Raw genomic sequence first — 13632 nt, 5'->3', positions numbered from 1 at the left:
CCCTAATTTCCAGGGTTTGGGACCTATTTAAAGGCCCTTAGGGCCGTCATTTGCGGCCACCAACCCCCAGAGAGAAACCCTAAGAGATCTAGAGCGTTTGTGAGGAAGGAGAGGCCATTCTTGATCCTTTTGTGGGTGTTTTTGCAAGAAGGAAGTGACCAAGGCAAGAGGAGGCTGAAGGAGGTGTATTTTGGTGGTTTTTGAGTTCATAGAGATTGTATTAAGGTATTTTTCTCGGACCTTCTTCAGTTTTGGTGTTGATTCTTAGTGTTAGGGTTTTCTAACCCTTTTAGAGGTTGATTAAGTGGAGCATTTGGTCCCTTCTCGAGTTTGTGTCTTGGATCTGGACCCAAAGAGGTCCAGAGACCTTAATCCTTGGAGCTTTATGAGTCATTTTGGGAGCCATAAGCTTGGGATGTCATTTTTGGGGCTAAATCACCAAGTTAGACCATTTTGAGGTTGTATGAGTGTCAAGGTCTGAACTTTACGTGATTATCATGCTTGGGAAGGCCAAATCTATGAATGTATGGAACATATCTGACCTCAGGAGTTGTATGGAGTTTGTGCATGGCATGGACTCGCCGAGTCCGAAGAACAGACTCGGCGAGTAGTATGAAGGTTTCCCGTAAATCACTCAGTGAATGGACTTACCGAGTTGGGGAATAACTCGGTGAGTCAGGGAGGGTCAGGGGGGACTGAGGTCAAGATGGAACTCGCCGAGTTGTTCTTGAGACTCGGCGAGTTGAGTCGGGGTGGCCCCACGATTCATGTCATGTGGAACTCGTCGAGTCAGGGGAAGTACTCGACGTGCCAAGAGAGGGTCTAAGAGAGTCAGTGGACATGTGTAGACTCGCCGAGTCGCCCTAGTGCACTCGACGAGTCGGGTCAAAGTTTGACCGTTGACCTTATTGACTTTTAGGGTTGAGTACAGTTGTATTTATGAGAGTATTTACTTTATGTGATTAGGCGGAGGCTAGATCACATTTCTACTGAGTCAGACACTTACCGAGACACCGAGGTGAGTCTTCTCACTATACGTTACCTAGAGTGGTATATTGTGTGGACCAGAGGGTCTTATGTGCTATGTATGAGATTATGTGCTATGTGTTATATGTATGTTGTATGATGTTATAGACCGGACCGAAGGGTCCAACGATACATACCGGGCCGGAGGGCCCAACGAGCTATGACCGGACCAGAGGGTCCAACGAGCTACGGGACTGGAGGGTCCCGCTGAGACACATCGACCGGAAGGTCGTATTATAGCCTCGAGTGGCGTATATGTTGTATGCGGTATTTTGGGGGACTCACTAAGCATTTATGCTTACAGTTGTTGTGTTATGTGTTTCAGGTACTAGTGATGAGCGCGGGAAGGCGCCGACATGATTCGTACACACACACGCATTGGAGTTTATGTTTGAGATTCTGGGGAGATGTTTTGTGATGATAACATTTGATACAATATATTTTGACATGATTTTATGAGAAAATGTATGTTTGTAAAAATGAAAAATTGTTTTGAAGATTTACGTTGTTACAAAGAATTCCCAAAATTCTTCAAGGCGCTTTCACCTGTGGTTTATTGGGACACCTTCAAGAAACCAAAATCATTAAAATAAATAAATAAATAAAATTGAAATCATAGACGAAAGAAGTAAAATCGTCTGACCTCAAATATACCCATAGGAAGTGAGCTTTCGATTTTAAGCATCGTGTTCATGTTGAAGAAAGAGAGAGGTCGGTTAGGTTTTGGCTCCGATTAGTATAGAGCAAGAGAAAGGTGGAGATGGTTTTAAATTTGAATGTAGATTAGGGTTTGAGAGAAAATGGGAGCATATAAAATTGATTCGTAGATGAAAAGTCGTATAATTATGCTACAATCATGGTGATAGATAGAATCAATTTCAAATCATACATACTTATAAAGCTAGCATTTCTTCTTGAATCTCATGCATTTGAAACCCCCATTCTTTTTCCTTTCACCACATTCATTTGAAACTCCCATGACTTTTCAATTTCTTTATAATAATAATTATAATTTGGTAATTAGGTTAAATAAATATCAAATCTAAAGTGTATTCATATATAAACTAAATTTCAATATTAAAATAATATCTTGAATTCTACTTATAAAATTATGTTTTTTAACTTTTAACATATTATACTTAATTTATTAGTTTTAATATATTGTTGGATGTAAACCATTATCATTTTAAAGGTATAATTTTTAAACAATTTGTATAAAATACTTATATTATTAATTAAAATATAACATTATAGGCTCAACTTAAATATAAATTTTATTTAACTTAAACAACCCAAATATTATTTTACAAATAGTTAAAAGTGATAAATTGTAGTGTCTTTCTAATAATGATTGTAAGTTGGTTAATAAGGTTAAATAAATATCAAACCTAAAGTGTAATCATAAATAGACTAAATTTCAGTTTTAAAATAATATATTCACTTCTATTTATAAAGTTATGTTTTTAAATTTAACATATTATAATTAATTTATTAGATTTAAAATGTTGTTGTATGTAAACCATTATCAGTTTAAAGCTACAATTTTTGAACAGTTTGGACAAAATACTTAAATTGTTAATTTAAATATAACATTACAATGTCAACTTAAATATAAATTTCAGTTCCACTATAAAAACCAAATAATATTTTGTAAATAGTTAAAAGTGATAAATTATATTGATAAATGCAAAAACTAAACTGTAATATCAGTTTAACTAAAATATTTCCTAAATATATTTATATAATCGTTAAAAAATTTCAAATAAGTAACTTAAAATAACTTATAATAAAAATAGTTAAAAATAACTTTATATATTTGATTATATTGTTACCTTTAAAATCAAAAAATAATGTTTGATGTTTTAAATAATTATAATGATAGAAATTAAAACATTAAGCAAATAAATTTTATAAAATTAGGTAACAATAACAACTATAAATAATATTAAACCATATATAATATTTAATTTTATTGATGTGTAACTCACGAGTAGAAATCATTCAAACGATTGAAATCATGACGTTATAATAGATTTATATATTATCATATAATTCAAAATAATCAATATATTATATCAAATTAATATACGAATTACTATATCAAATTTAACAACAACGTTAGTGTTATATTTTAAAAAATATATATTCGTAAAGACTTCAACTATATAGGTGTTTCTGCGCATTACAATGTCAACTCAAATATAAATTTCAATTCCATTTAAAAAAAACTAAAGAATATTTTGTAAATAATTAAAAGTGATAAATTGTAGTGATAAAAGCAAAAACTAAATTGTAATTTCAATTTAAATAAAATATTTCTTAAATATATTTTTATAATCGTTAAAAGTTTCCAAATAAATAGCTTAAAATAACTTACAATAACAATAGTTAAAAACAACTCTATATAAATGATTATATTGTTAGCTTTAAAATAAAAAAACAATGTTTGATGTTTTTAATAATTATAATGATACAAATTAAAACATTAAGCAAATAAATTTTAAAAAAATAATTAACAATAAAAAAACTATAAATAACATCAAATCATATATTATATTTAATTTTATTCATGTGTAACTCGCGGGTACAAGTCATTCAAACGATTGAGATTATGAAGTTATAATAAATGTATATATTATAATATAATTCAAAATAATCAATATATTATATCAATTTAGTATATACAAATTATTATATCAAATTTAACAACAATGTTATTGTTATATTTAAAAAATCATATATTTGTAAAGACTTCAACTATATAGGTGTTTCTGCGCAACGCGCGGGCATTCGTCTAGTTATGATATAATCTTGCATAATAATATCGATGAAATTGGAGTATACGGGAAACCAAAAGGCAAGAGAATATGAAGAGGACATGTGGCATTTAAAGGTATTAAAAAATTGACACATGGCAATTTAAGATTTATTTATTAGAAGAGGAGATTTTATATATTTATACAAATAAATTACGTATATATATTTATACAAATAAATTTTTATGTATATTTATACAAATAACTTTTGATTTTGTGCTCATTTGGTCACTTAACTATTTTTAAATTTTAAAATGTCATTAAACTTTTGATTTTGTGATCATTTAGTCACTTAACTTTTGGTTTGGTCACATTTAGTCACCTAAGTTTTAGATTTGTGCTCATTTAGTCACCTAACTTTTAAAATTGTGCTCATTTAGTCACTAAACTTTTAAATTTTTTTAAAAGTTTAGTGACTAAATGAGCACAATTTTAAAAGTTTGGTGACTAAATGTGACCAAAACAAAAGTTAAATGATCAAATGAGCACAAAGCCAAAAGTTTGATGACCTTTAAAAACTTAAAAAGAATTAAGTGACCAAATGAACATAAAACCAAAAGTTAAGTGGCCAAAAATGACCTAAACCCTTTTTTTTTAAGATATATACTTTTATAGAAAAAATAGTTCTAAATGTTAAATTGATTCTTTTTCCGAAAAATAAAACAAACATATTCAAAAAATCAACTAACAAAAATGTAATTCACACTTATAGTAATGTTACTTTTTTTTTAAATCAGGAATGGCATGTTTTCATTATTAGTTACTTTGGACAATATTCTCGTCATTATAAAATTAAGATACCATAATGATAATCTAGAGTTGACCAAGTAGATTCTATAGTTCTAAAATGTCAAAGGTGGTATGAAACATCATATTGGAGGGTGGATATGGCCTGGGCTAAACCCACTCAGGGATGTTTGGTTAAGCTTTTAAAAAGGCAAAAAGTCCTTTTAGGAAAAGTTATAAAAAATCATGTTTCTCTAACATTTCCAAAAAGTTCATTTTTTCTTATATAAAAAAATAGTTTTTACAAGATTACCAAATATCTTTTGTCTTTTTATTTTTTCCTAAAAGCTAAAAAAATGTTTTAAAAGATAAAACAAACACCCGCTCTTAAGTCTTAAGTTCGTCATGTTGAGCTCAACACCCAACTCGGTAGTGACTTGTAAAGGAAAGAGAGTCTTCAATCAATAAATTTTTTTTACCAATTTCGAATAAACTATCATTTTTCTCCAAAAATTCTAATATTTATCTTTCAACCAAAATAAATATCAACATGATCTATCTCCATTTCTTACCACTTTTGTTCTCAAAAGAATTGTACCTTTTCAATCTACTAGATTCTCTACTTATTTTACAATATTTTAATTTTTAAATATATAACTAACAGGGAAAATGACTTATAAGGGTAAGAAAGTTTCAAAAACGTTCAAAAAAGACCATTGAAGTTTTTCCTGTTAAAAAAATACCATCTAACTAAAGTATTTGTATAAAAAACACCAATGAAATATACATTTTGTTTAAATTCCACCTAATGTAACCGGTTTTTATGGGTAATTGATGACTTGGATTAAAAATTTGCTGACTTGGTCTAAGAGTAATGACATGGTGAAGTGGGGATGACATGGCATTTAGGGCTACAAAGAAAAGAAAGGGAACGACTTATTTCTTCTTATCCTACTTGTCTTCTCCTGCATCTTCTTCTTCTTGGGGTCTTGTGCATAGTTACCTGGGTCGCAACTTAACTCAATTCTCAAAGCGTTTCCAATTGTAATTCCAATCGTTCTAGTCTTTCTGCTTTTGAATGAATTTAGCGACTCTTGGCAAAAGACGATTTTAACTCCTTAATTCGTATTCGACAGAGAACTTCCGGTTTAACATTAGAACAGTTAAACGATTTGCATCATTACTTTCTATTCTCTTCTTCTTCAATTTCTGTTAATATGTTCTTTTAGGTTTAATTTCTGAATTGGTGTTTGGAAAAAAATCGCAACACTCCAGAAGATGATAGTGAGACCATATTAGAGGGTAGATTAGACTTTAGAGCTTTGATAGTATAATGGTATAAAGGGATGCAAAAATATAAATCTTTAGTTATATTGTTCATGTAACAGTAGGGGTAAAATGGTCCATAAACTATCATCAAGCTATAATAATGGAGGGACATGGCCAGAAATAGCAATGTATTTTGAATAATAACAAAATGGACAAAATGATCCATAAACTGTCTATGAACCGTCAACACGGGCATGGAAATTTACTTATGTGTTAATCTTAATATGATGTAATAAAGTAATATTTTTGAAATGGAATGGGTATAAGTATTTATTTTGGAAACTTGTAGTTTGGAACCAATCTTTATGTAAGAAAGGTAAGACCTTTTCCTTGGTGTGCAACTGGAATGGAATGACTGATTTCACTCACAATTAAAGTCCAAGGCACAAAACTATGAAGGGTTACACCATCATGTTTATTAAGGGACAAAACTGTCATTTTTGCCTTATATGAACTATCATTTTTGTCAAGGGTATAACAACAATGTTGGAAAATTTTAACCTTGGTCATAGGGGTATTTTAGTCACAAACTTTTAATGATAAAAAAATATGTGTTTTTTATTAACTTTAACCAAAAAAAACTTTGCTTTCATTTTGAACATAAAAACTGCATACACTGTCCCATTTTATTCAGATACTTAAATATGAACAAAAAAATTGCATTCTGTAACTTCTTATCAATTTACATATAATAACATATTGTATATAGGGGCAATTTGGTCGTAAAAATATGTATGTATGATTAGCCTAACACAAGAGTAAATTCGTCTTTATGCACCTTAATTGACTGTTAAACTGTTAAAATCAATCAATTTAAACAAAAATAACTGTATACAGGGGTAAAATGGCCATAAAGCATAAAATTATAAAAATTATTGTTTATTTAATGTAGATAATGATATAGTGGTAGGTATATTTCATTCTAACATTATTAAATAACTTGTAGTAATTAAATTCAAATTAAACATAACTTCAAAATTGAATATTTGAACATAGTTTTTTTAATATTTCATTTCCATTATCTTGAATCAACCATTACAGCCTTCATACAAAAATGAATGGAGCTTCTATTTTCACTTCATGTGTAGTTACAAATAAGTTGAGTTATGTTTGTGGTCAGTTGTCCTGCCTTCTCCAACTGCAACAACCTCACCACCTTGAGGCTTCGTTTATGCAGTGGATGGGAGTAATATACCACATGCACTTTTCTGCTCTACAACCTTTATTTTTACCAACACTCTGTCACCCAATGGTTTCAATGAAGTGTAATTGGGAGCAACGGTAGTAGCAAATTTGACGACCAGACTAAAGGTTGACCTAATTGTCGAACTTCTAAACGGAGAAGACACCAGAATCGATTAGGTGGTTTCTATCTCAGACCTTCAAACGAAGGAAGAAAACAAGTCAATTTCAACTGAGCAGCTGCCATTTCCTAAAGCTTGGGGAGAGATTAGGTGGTTGCTGGACGAAAACGGAGAGGATAGAAATCGATTTCAAGAACAGAGAAGAACATAGCAGTCGGCTTTAGCAAGGAATCGATTTCACAAAATGGCGAGGAAACTTGATCGATCGAACCTTACAGACGTCTTCGTGAAAGCCAATTTACAAAACCCTTATTCCACCTGGAGACCCTTAATCCACGTTTACATCCATGTCACATTTTTTCCTTAATTTTTTTTTTTAACAGGTAAAAATGTAAGGCCTTAACCTACACCTGCCGGTTACCAATGGGTGATATTTGAACAAATCGTTACTTCTTTGGTGTTTTTTATACATAAGCTTTAGTTAAATGGTCTTTTTCAAACGTACAAAACTTTGATGATATTTTTTGAACGTTTTTAAAACATCATTACTCTTATAAGTCATTTTCCGTAACTAATAATTGTCCGTTTCTTTGCAGCATTATCTACTGGGTCAAACATTATCAAATTGTATTTCATCTAATAATAATATGAATAAAGACAGAAGGTGCGGTATGAGAAATAAAGATTGACCAAATAAAAATAAAGCAATTTAATGAAGGGTATTATTTATTATAATTCACTATAAATTTATTATTATAAGACATAAAAATAAATTTATTCTTATATCTGTAACAATATCTCAAACAACTCCTTTGACCTCACAGGCTCATACACCTCCAAACCTTCAGTGTTTGGATAAAAAGCAATTCAGTGTCTTGTAATGTATGTAGGCAGTTGATGCAGTTCAATGAACAATAATACTGATCAACAAAAGATTTAAAATAGCAGGATAAAAATAAATACAGATGAACAACACAAGTCACAACACATAACAATTACTTGTAGTCATGTGGAGATTTAAGATGAAGTTCGCCTTCTGAGCCTAGCCAAAGTGAACTCCACTCTTAAAAGAACCCAATCTTTGACAACATTCAAGAATCCATAATACGCATGTCTCCATGACTCTTTTAGAACCAACGACCCATAAAAACCCCAAAACCCAAACGCAAAACCAGCCACAATGCCAAAAATGAACCCCTTATTTATTATCTTATCATCATCATCAGATTTTTGTTCAGTAACTCCATCTGGGTTTCCACTGTTTGTCTCATCACCAGGGCATACGTTTTTCAGTGGAACCCCACAAAGTGCAAGATTTCCAGCGTATGATGACACGTCAAAGCTCTGTAACTGCGTCCCTTTCGGGATTCTTCCCGACAAGTTGTTGAATGACAAATCCAACACCCCAAGATTACTCAATTCCGAAAGGCTTGTAGGGATTCCACCAAGAAGGTCGTTTCTCGATAGATCAAGAAAATCCAACTGTCTCAATCGACCGATGTCTTTGGGTATTGATCCAATTAAGCTGTTTCTTGAAAGATTCAAGGCAATGAGAGCCGAAAGACTCGTGATTTCACTTGGGATTTCGCCCGTTAGTCTATTGGAAGAAAGATCAAGGCTAACGACAAGACCCAATGTCTTTTGGTACTCCGATTGCCTTCCTTTCCATTGCAGTAATGCTTTAAACACAACCCTAGCTGTGATAATCAGTCTGCTTTGATCCAACCCGATTGCGTTGTACTCAATACTTGCTTGCAGTATCCCTTTCTCCCTCATTATCATCCCCGAAATGTTATTGAGGCATTTCGGTATTTTCCAGGTGATATCGTTAACTGAGAGGTCTAAAATTTGAATGTTCTTGAGCTTACATAAGCTTGTAGGAATGGTTCCATTGAACCGATTTGATGGTAAGCTAAGAACAAGCAACATTGCAAAGCTTTCCCCTAACCATTCAGGTATATTACCCGATATTTCATTTTCTCCAAGATCAAGAAGTAGCAATGAAGTGCAGTTTTGTAAGGACGTAGGCAGCTCCCCGATCAAGCTATTGCCTCGTAAACTCATCATTTTAACAAACTCGAGAGCCCCAATCGAGTCGGGAACTTTCCCGATAAATCCATTGTTTTCAAGGTTGAGAATATTCAGGTTATTCAGGTTGTTCCAGCAGTTTGGAAGCTCTCCCGACAGTTTGTTATTTGAAAGATCAAGGTGGCTTAAACTAGTTAGGTTACACAAGGAAGAAATGGGCCCGGAGAACATGTTGTCGTTGAGCTTTAGAGTAACGGTGTCAAGAGGAAACAACGGTAAGTTACCCGAGAAGTTGTTTGAGCTCATATCGATTAAAGGTCGGTTACCAGATATAAAATCCAAATCCGGAATTATTCCATGGATCTGGTTCGAGGAGAGATTTAAGTAACGAATGCCCGGAATCAACGACTCCCAGAACCAACTGGGGACGGAATCATCAATTCCGGCGTTAGATATATCAAGCACGGAGAAGTTTGTTTGAGTTCTTAGCCATCCCGGGAAAGAACTCCCGAGTTTGCAGGATGACAACGAGATGGTTTCGAGTTGAAAAGTTGCAGACCAATCGGAACCGAATTCTACATCCAACGAATTAAACGACAGATCAAGGAACGTCAAACGAGAAAGATTAGCTACATGCGTTTCAGATATCGTTCCTTGAAAGAAATTCGAAGATGCACCCAAAGACTCGAGCTTAGAGAGAGGCTCTAACTTTTCAGCTAGAGTTCCATTTAATAGGTTTCTCTCAAAATACAATTCCCGCAAAGAAGCGAAAACAGAAAGATTAGGGAGAAATCCATTGATACGGTTATCCGCCAAATCAAGGATGGAAAGATTCGAGACTTTTTCAAATTTTCGTGGGAAAGACCCGTTCAACTGATTGCGTCCAAGGAGTAGTTCCTTGAGAGACGTGAATGTTGTAAAATCAGGCAAAAAACCAGTAAGTTGATTATCATATAAATCCACAACTTGTAATGACCTCTGTGGCCCTAAACCAGAGAGTTTATCGAAAAAACTAGGAAGATCTTGATTCAGATTGTTCCCAGATAAGACAAGTTCCCGAATGTTGGTCATGTTCTGAAATGAGCTCGGGATACCACCTTCGAGGCCATTGTTGGTTAAATCTAGGGTTTGGAGGTTTTTAAACATACCAAATGCTTCAGGAATGATACCAAGTAGCTTATTGTTAGATAGATCGATGTAAGTAAGGGTGCTACTAAAATTGAATAACCATGGGTATATCATAGAGTTTGGAAGATCGTTATAACTTATATCAACAACTGATAAGTTTGTCATGGAACGAACAAATGATTTGTCAGTGTTATTTGGAAGTAAGCAGTTTGCAAGGTGCAACTCTACAAGGGAGGGCAATCTGATGGCGTTATTAAGTAACCCAACAGATTCACTCAAGTCTATATAACTTAGATTTAGGTATTTGAGAGAGGAAAGACGAGAGAGCCAATCTGTGTTCTTCATGACCACAGGTGTAGCTAACAGATCTAGAGTTTGTAAGCTGGAAAGATTGCCTAATTGATGCGGAAATTTTGATGAAGTTAACTCGATGTTAGCGAGTTTGAGGTGTTGTAGTGTCTTGAAGGAACCAAGGAAGTTTGGGATACGAGTGAAACTGTTTCCACTCAAATCTAAATATGTCAAAGAATTTAATGAAAGCAATGAAGAATCAATTTCACCACTGAGACTAAGTAATTGTTCGAGTTCATCTGACCAGACTGCAGGAAGATCAAGTTTAATGACTCGGTCAGTGTTGTTGTTGCATCCTACGCCTCTCCATTTACAGCAATCTCGTGAAGCGTTGTTATTTCTCCATGATTTGAGAAGGGCGTAATCGTCCGTGAGCCCTTTTTTGAATTCCAAGAGTGCCCTTCGGTCACGCTCCACGCACCTTGTTTCAGCATAGTTGAAGTTGCTGCATATGAAAAGGAAAAGGAAATATAGGAGGAGATGCATGAGTGATGAATTTGGTTTCAAGAAATTAATTAAAAGGAGTATGAGATTAATAGTGTTGAAGCTCCAATCATTATGCTATTATTTATAGAGTTATGGGCAATATTGTGTTGTAGATTATAAGATTAACATGGGATAATGACAAAATAGAGTTGACTATGGAGATTCTCCAATTCCAAAATGTCAAAAGGGACATCCTCTTCACAAAACCTTTTTTTTTTTTTTTTTTTTTAAACATATAACTAATAATCATGCATACCTAGGACATATACCTAGTACCAGAATTCACGTCAATTAGAATGAAACAATGTGTCATCACCTGTACTTTTAAAAGATGAGTTGTAAGTGGCACGGAAAAACGAAACCCTTTTTGAGGTTTCAGTTTGGCCAATATGTGTAACATTCTACACTGAGATTGAGAAATCTGGAAAAGCTAGAGCCTAGAAGACAATTTGTCAAACACTCGGTGGCTGTTTTGCTTGACCTCACACACACCTCAACCATGTGAGGTTTTAATATGCCATGCTTAGAATCATGTGCAGATGTGTTACAAGATAGGACCTTCACCTTCCTCGGATAAATCCATCCACTTCATAATTATACTATATATATAGCATATATAAAAGGGGGATAGAGAATATACATTACAGCCCCACCTAAGCTTAGGTACTAAACCTCTAAAATATGTTATTTTAATATGCTAAATATACCCGGTTTGGTTTCACTTGGTAAATATATCATTCTCCATAACATTTCTTTCTTTCATTATCGTTTTATCATCTCCGTTTTCTTTCCTCAGTTATCGTTTATTACTTCATCCAAGTGAACATTACTAAACCCTAAACTTAAACCTAAACCCTGAATTTAAACCCTAAACCCTAAAGCTAAACCCTAAACCCTAAATCTAAACACTAAACCCTAAACCCTAACCCTAAACCCTAAACATAAACCTAAACCCTAAACCCTAAACATAAACCTAAACCCTAAACCCTAAGCCCTAAACTCTAAACCCTTGTGTCGATCTTGAATTTACATCTTGAAGTATTAATCGTGAATCCATTAACCGTAATCTTTATATAGTAAAACAATGTAGTTTCAAGAGGTTTAATACCTAAGCTTAGGTGGGGCTGTAATGTATATTCCCTTTTCCCATATAAAAGACTCTAAAATACTAAAATAAAAAGAGGAGATCGAATAGAAAAGGAAATTAAACAATGCTATGTTATACCTTCGTTTGGAATAGCACAAGAATTCATGTCAAGTAGCATGAAACAATAGGGATTAAGTAACTTGAAAATTAATTATTCAAGCCGGTGAGAATTCACCCCTCCCACCGGTGATGTCTCATTGAGGCTACATTAATCTCATCTTCCTTTCAACATTTAGGTCCCATTTGATACGCATTTTTTCAGGTCTAAACACATCTTTCTGGCTCAATAGACCGGAAAGACTATTTGATTTGCATAAAAAATGGGTTTTTCCCGGTAAGATATGTCTTTTCCCAGAAAGCTCCAAAATCATATCTTTCTGACTGAATGAGCCAGAAAGACAATTATGCATCAAACCCCGCCTCTTTCTTTCTTTCTTGGATTATTAATTTTTTTAAATTTGTTTTTTATTTTTATTACTTTTTTTTCATCATTCAGCATAGTCAATCAGATGTACAATCAAACAACATAGTTTCTTTCCCAGTCAGAAAACTTTCCCAGACAGAAACTATCAAACGGGACCTTACAACCTAAACATTTTGGCGAGGTTCACAGATTTCGAAAGAATTTAGAGGACTTGAAATGTAAATTTCGGTAAAAATTGTGTCTGGTTGTCAAAATTAAATAATTTTTAATTTTTTGGATTCCATTAAGTTATCTGTGAGGGAATTGGTCATTTTTTTTTTTTTGGATAAAAGCACAGATTTTAAATTCTATTTTTTTATGTTATATTATAAATACAAAATATCTTCTCACCTCCTCTTTATTTACAATAATTCATCAAATTAACCATATTATCTATTATCTTTTATATGTCTCACCTATCCACCTACTCATTTACAAGACCCACTACCCACGCTCACCCCCCACAAGCCCATGCCTATACTCCCACCACAGGTTGTAGGGTTGGTCGGGTCAAAGAATGCCCGTACTCCCGCCACAAGTAGCTTATGGCCAGAAGCTGAAAGTCTGTGATTTGTATTGTATATGAGTGTTTGACAAAAATAGTTGAAAACTTTTGAAATATGTTTAATTACATAAAAGACATTTGTATAAAAATACAAGATTAGTTTTGTTAAGGGTAAAGTACTAATTTTTTTTTTATAATAAGCAAGAGTTTTTTGTTAAATCGTTGAAGTAATTTTTAGATTTTGAGTTTTTTATTTAAATTAAAAACTAAAAGCTTCTACCGACAAACAATTTTATTTTTTGAATTCGAAAGCAAGCTCCCCA

The 13632-nt window shown here is 33.1% G+C and overlaps 1 protein-coding gene across 1 annotated transcript; it reads right to left on the bottom strand.

Moving 5' to 3' along the window:
* Positions 1–8218: 8218 nt before the first annotated feature.
* On the bottom strand, positions 8219–11194 carry LOC145049594 (receptor-like protein EIX2). The gene has a single exon (XM_078997980.1). It carries the CDS (start codon positions 11192–11194, stop codon positions 8219–8221), a length of 2976 nt encoding a protein of 991 aa, XP_078854106.1.
* Between the last annotated feature and the right edge of the window lie 2438 nt (positions 11195–13632).

Source organism: Lactuca serriola, chromosome 5, assembly GCF_051521515.1.
Source record: "Lactuca serriola cultivar US96UC23 chromosome 5, Lser_US96UC23_V15, whole genome shotgun sequence".
In the NCBI taxonomy this organism is placed as follows: Eukaryota; Viridiplantae; Streptophyta; class Magnoliopsida; order Asterales; family Asteraceae; genus Lactuca; species Lactuca serriola.
This window is presented reverse-complemented; position numbering and strand designations above follow the sequence as displayed.

Excerpts from the sequence above, each read along its gene's own strand:
- LOC145049594 (XM_078997980.1), bottom strand. The coding sequence starts at position 11,194 with ATGCATCTCCTCCTATATTTCCTTTTCCTTTTCATATGCAGCAACTTC.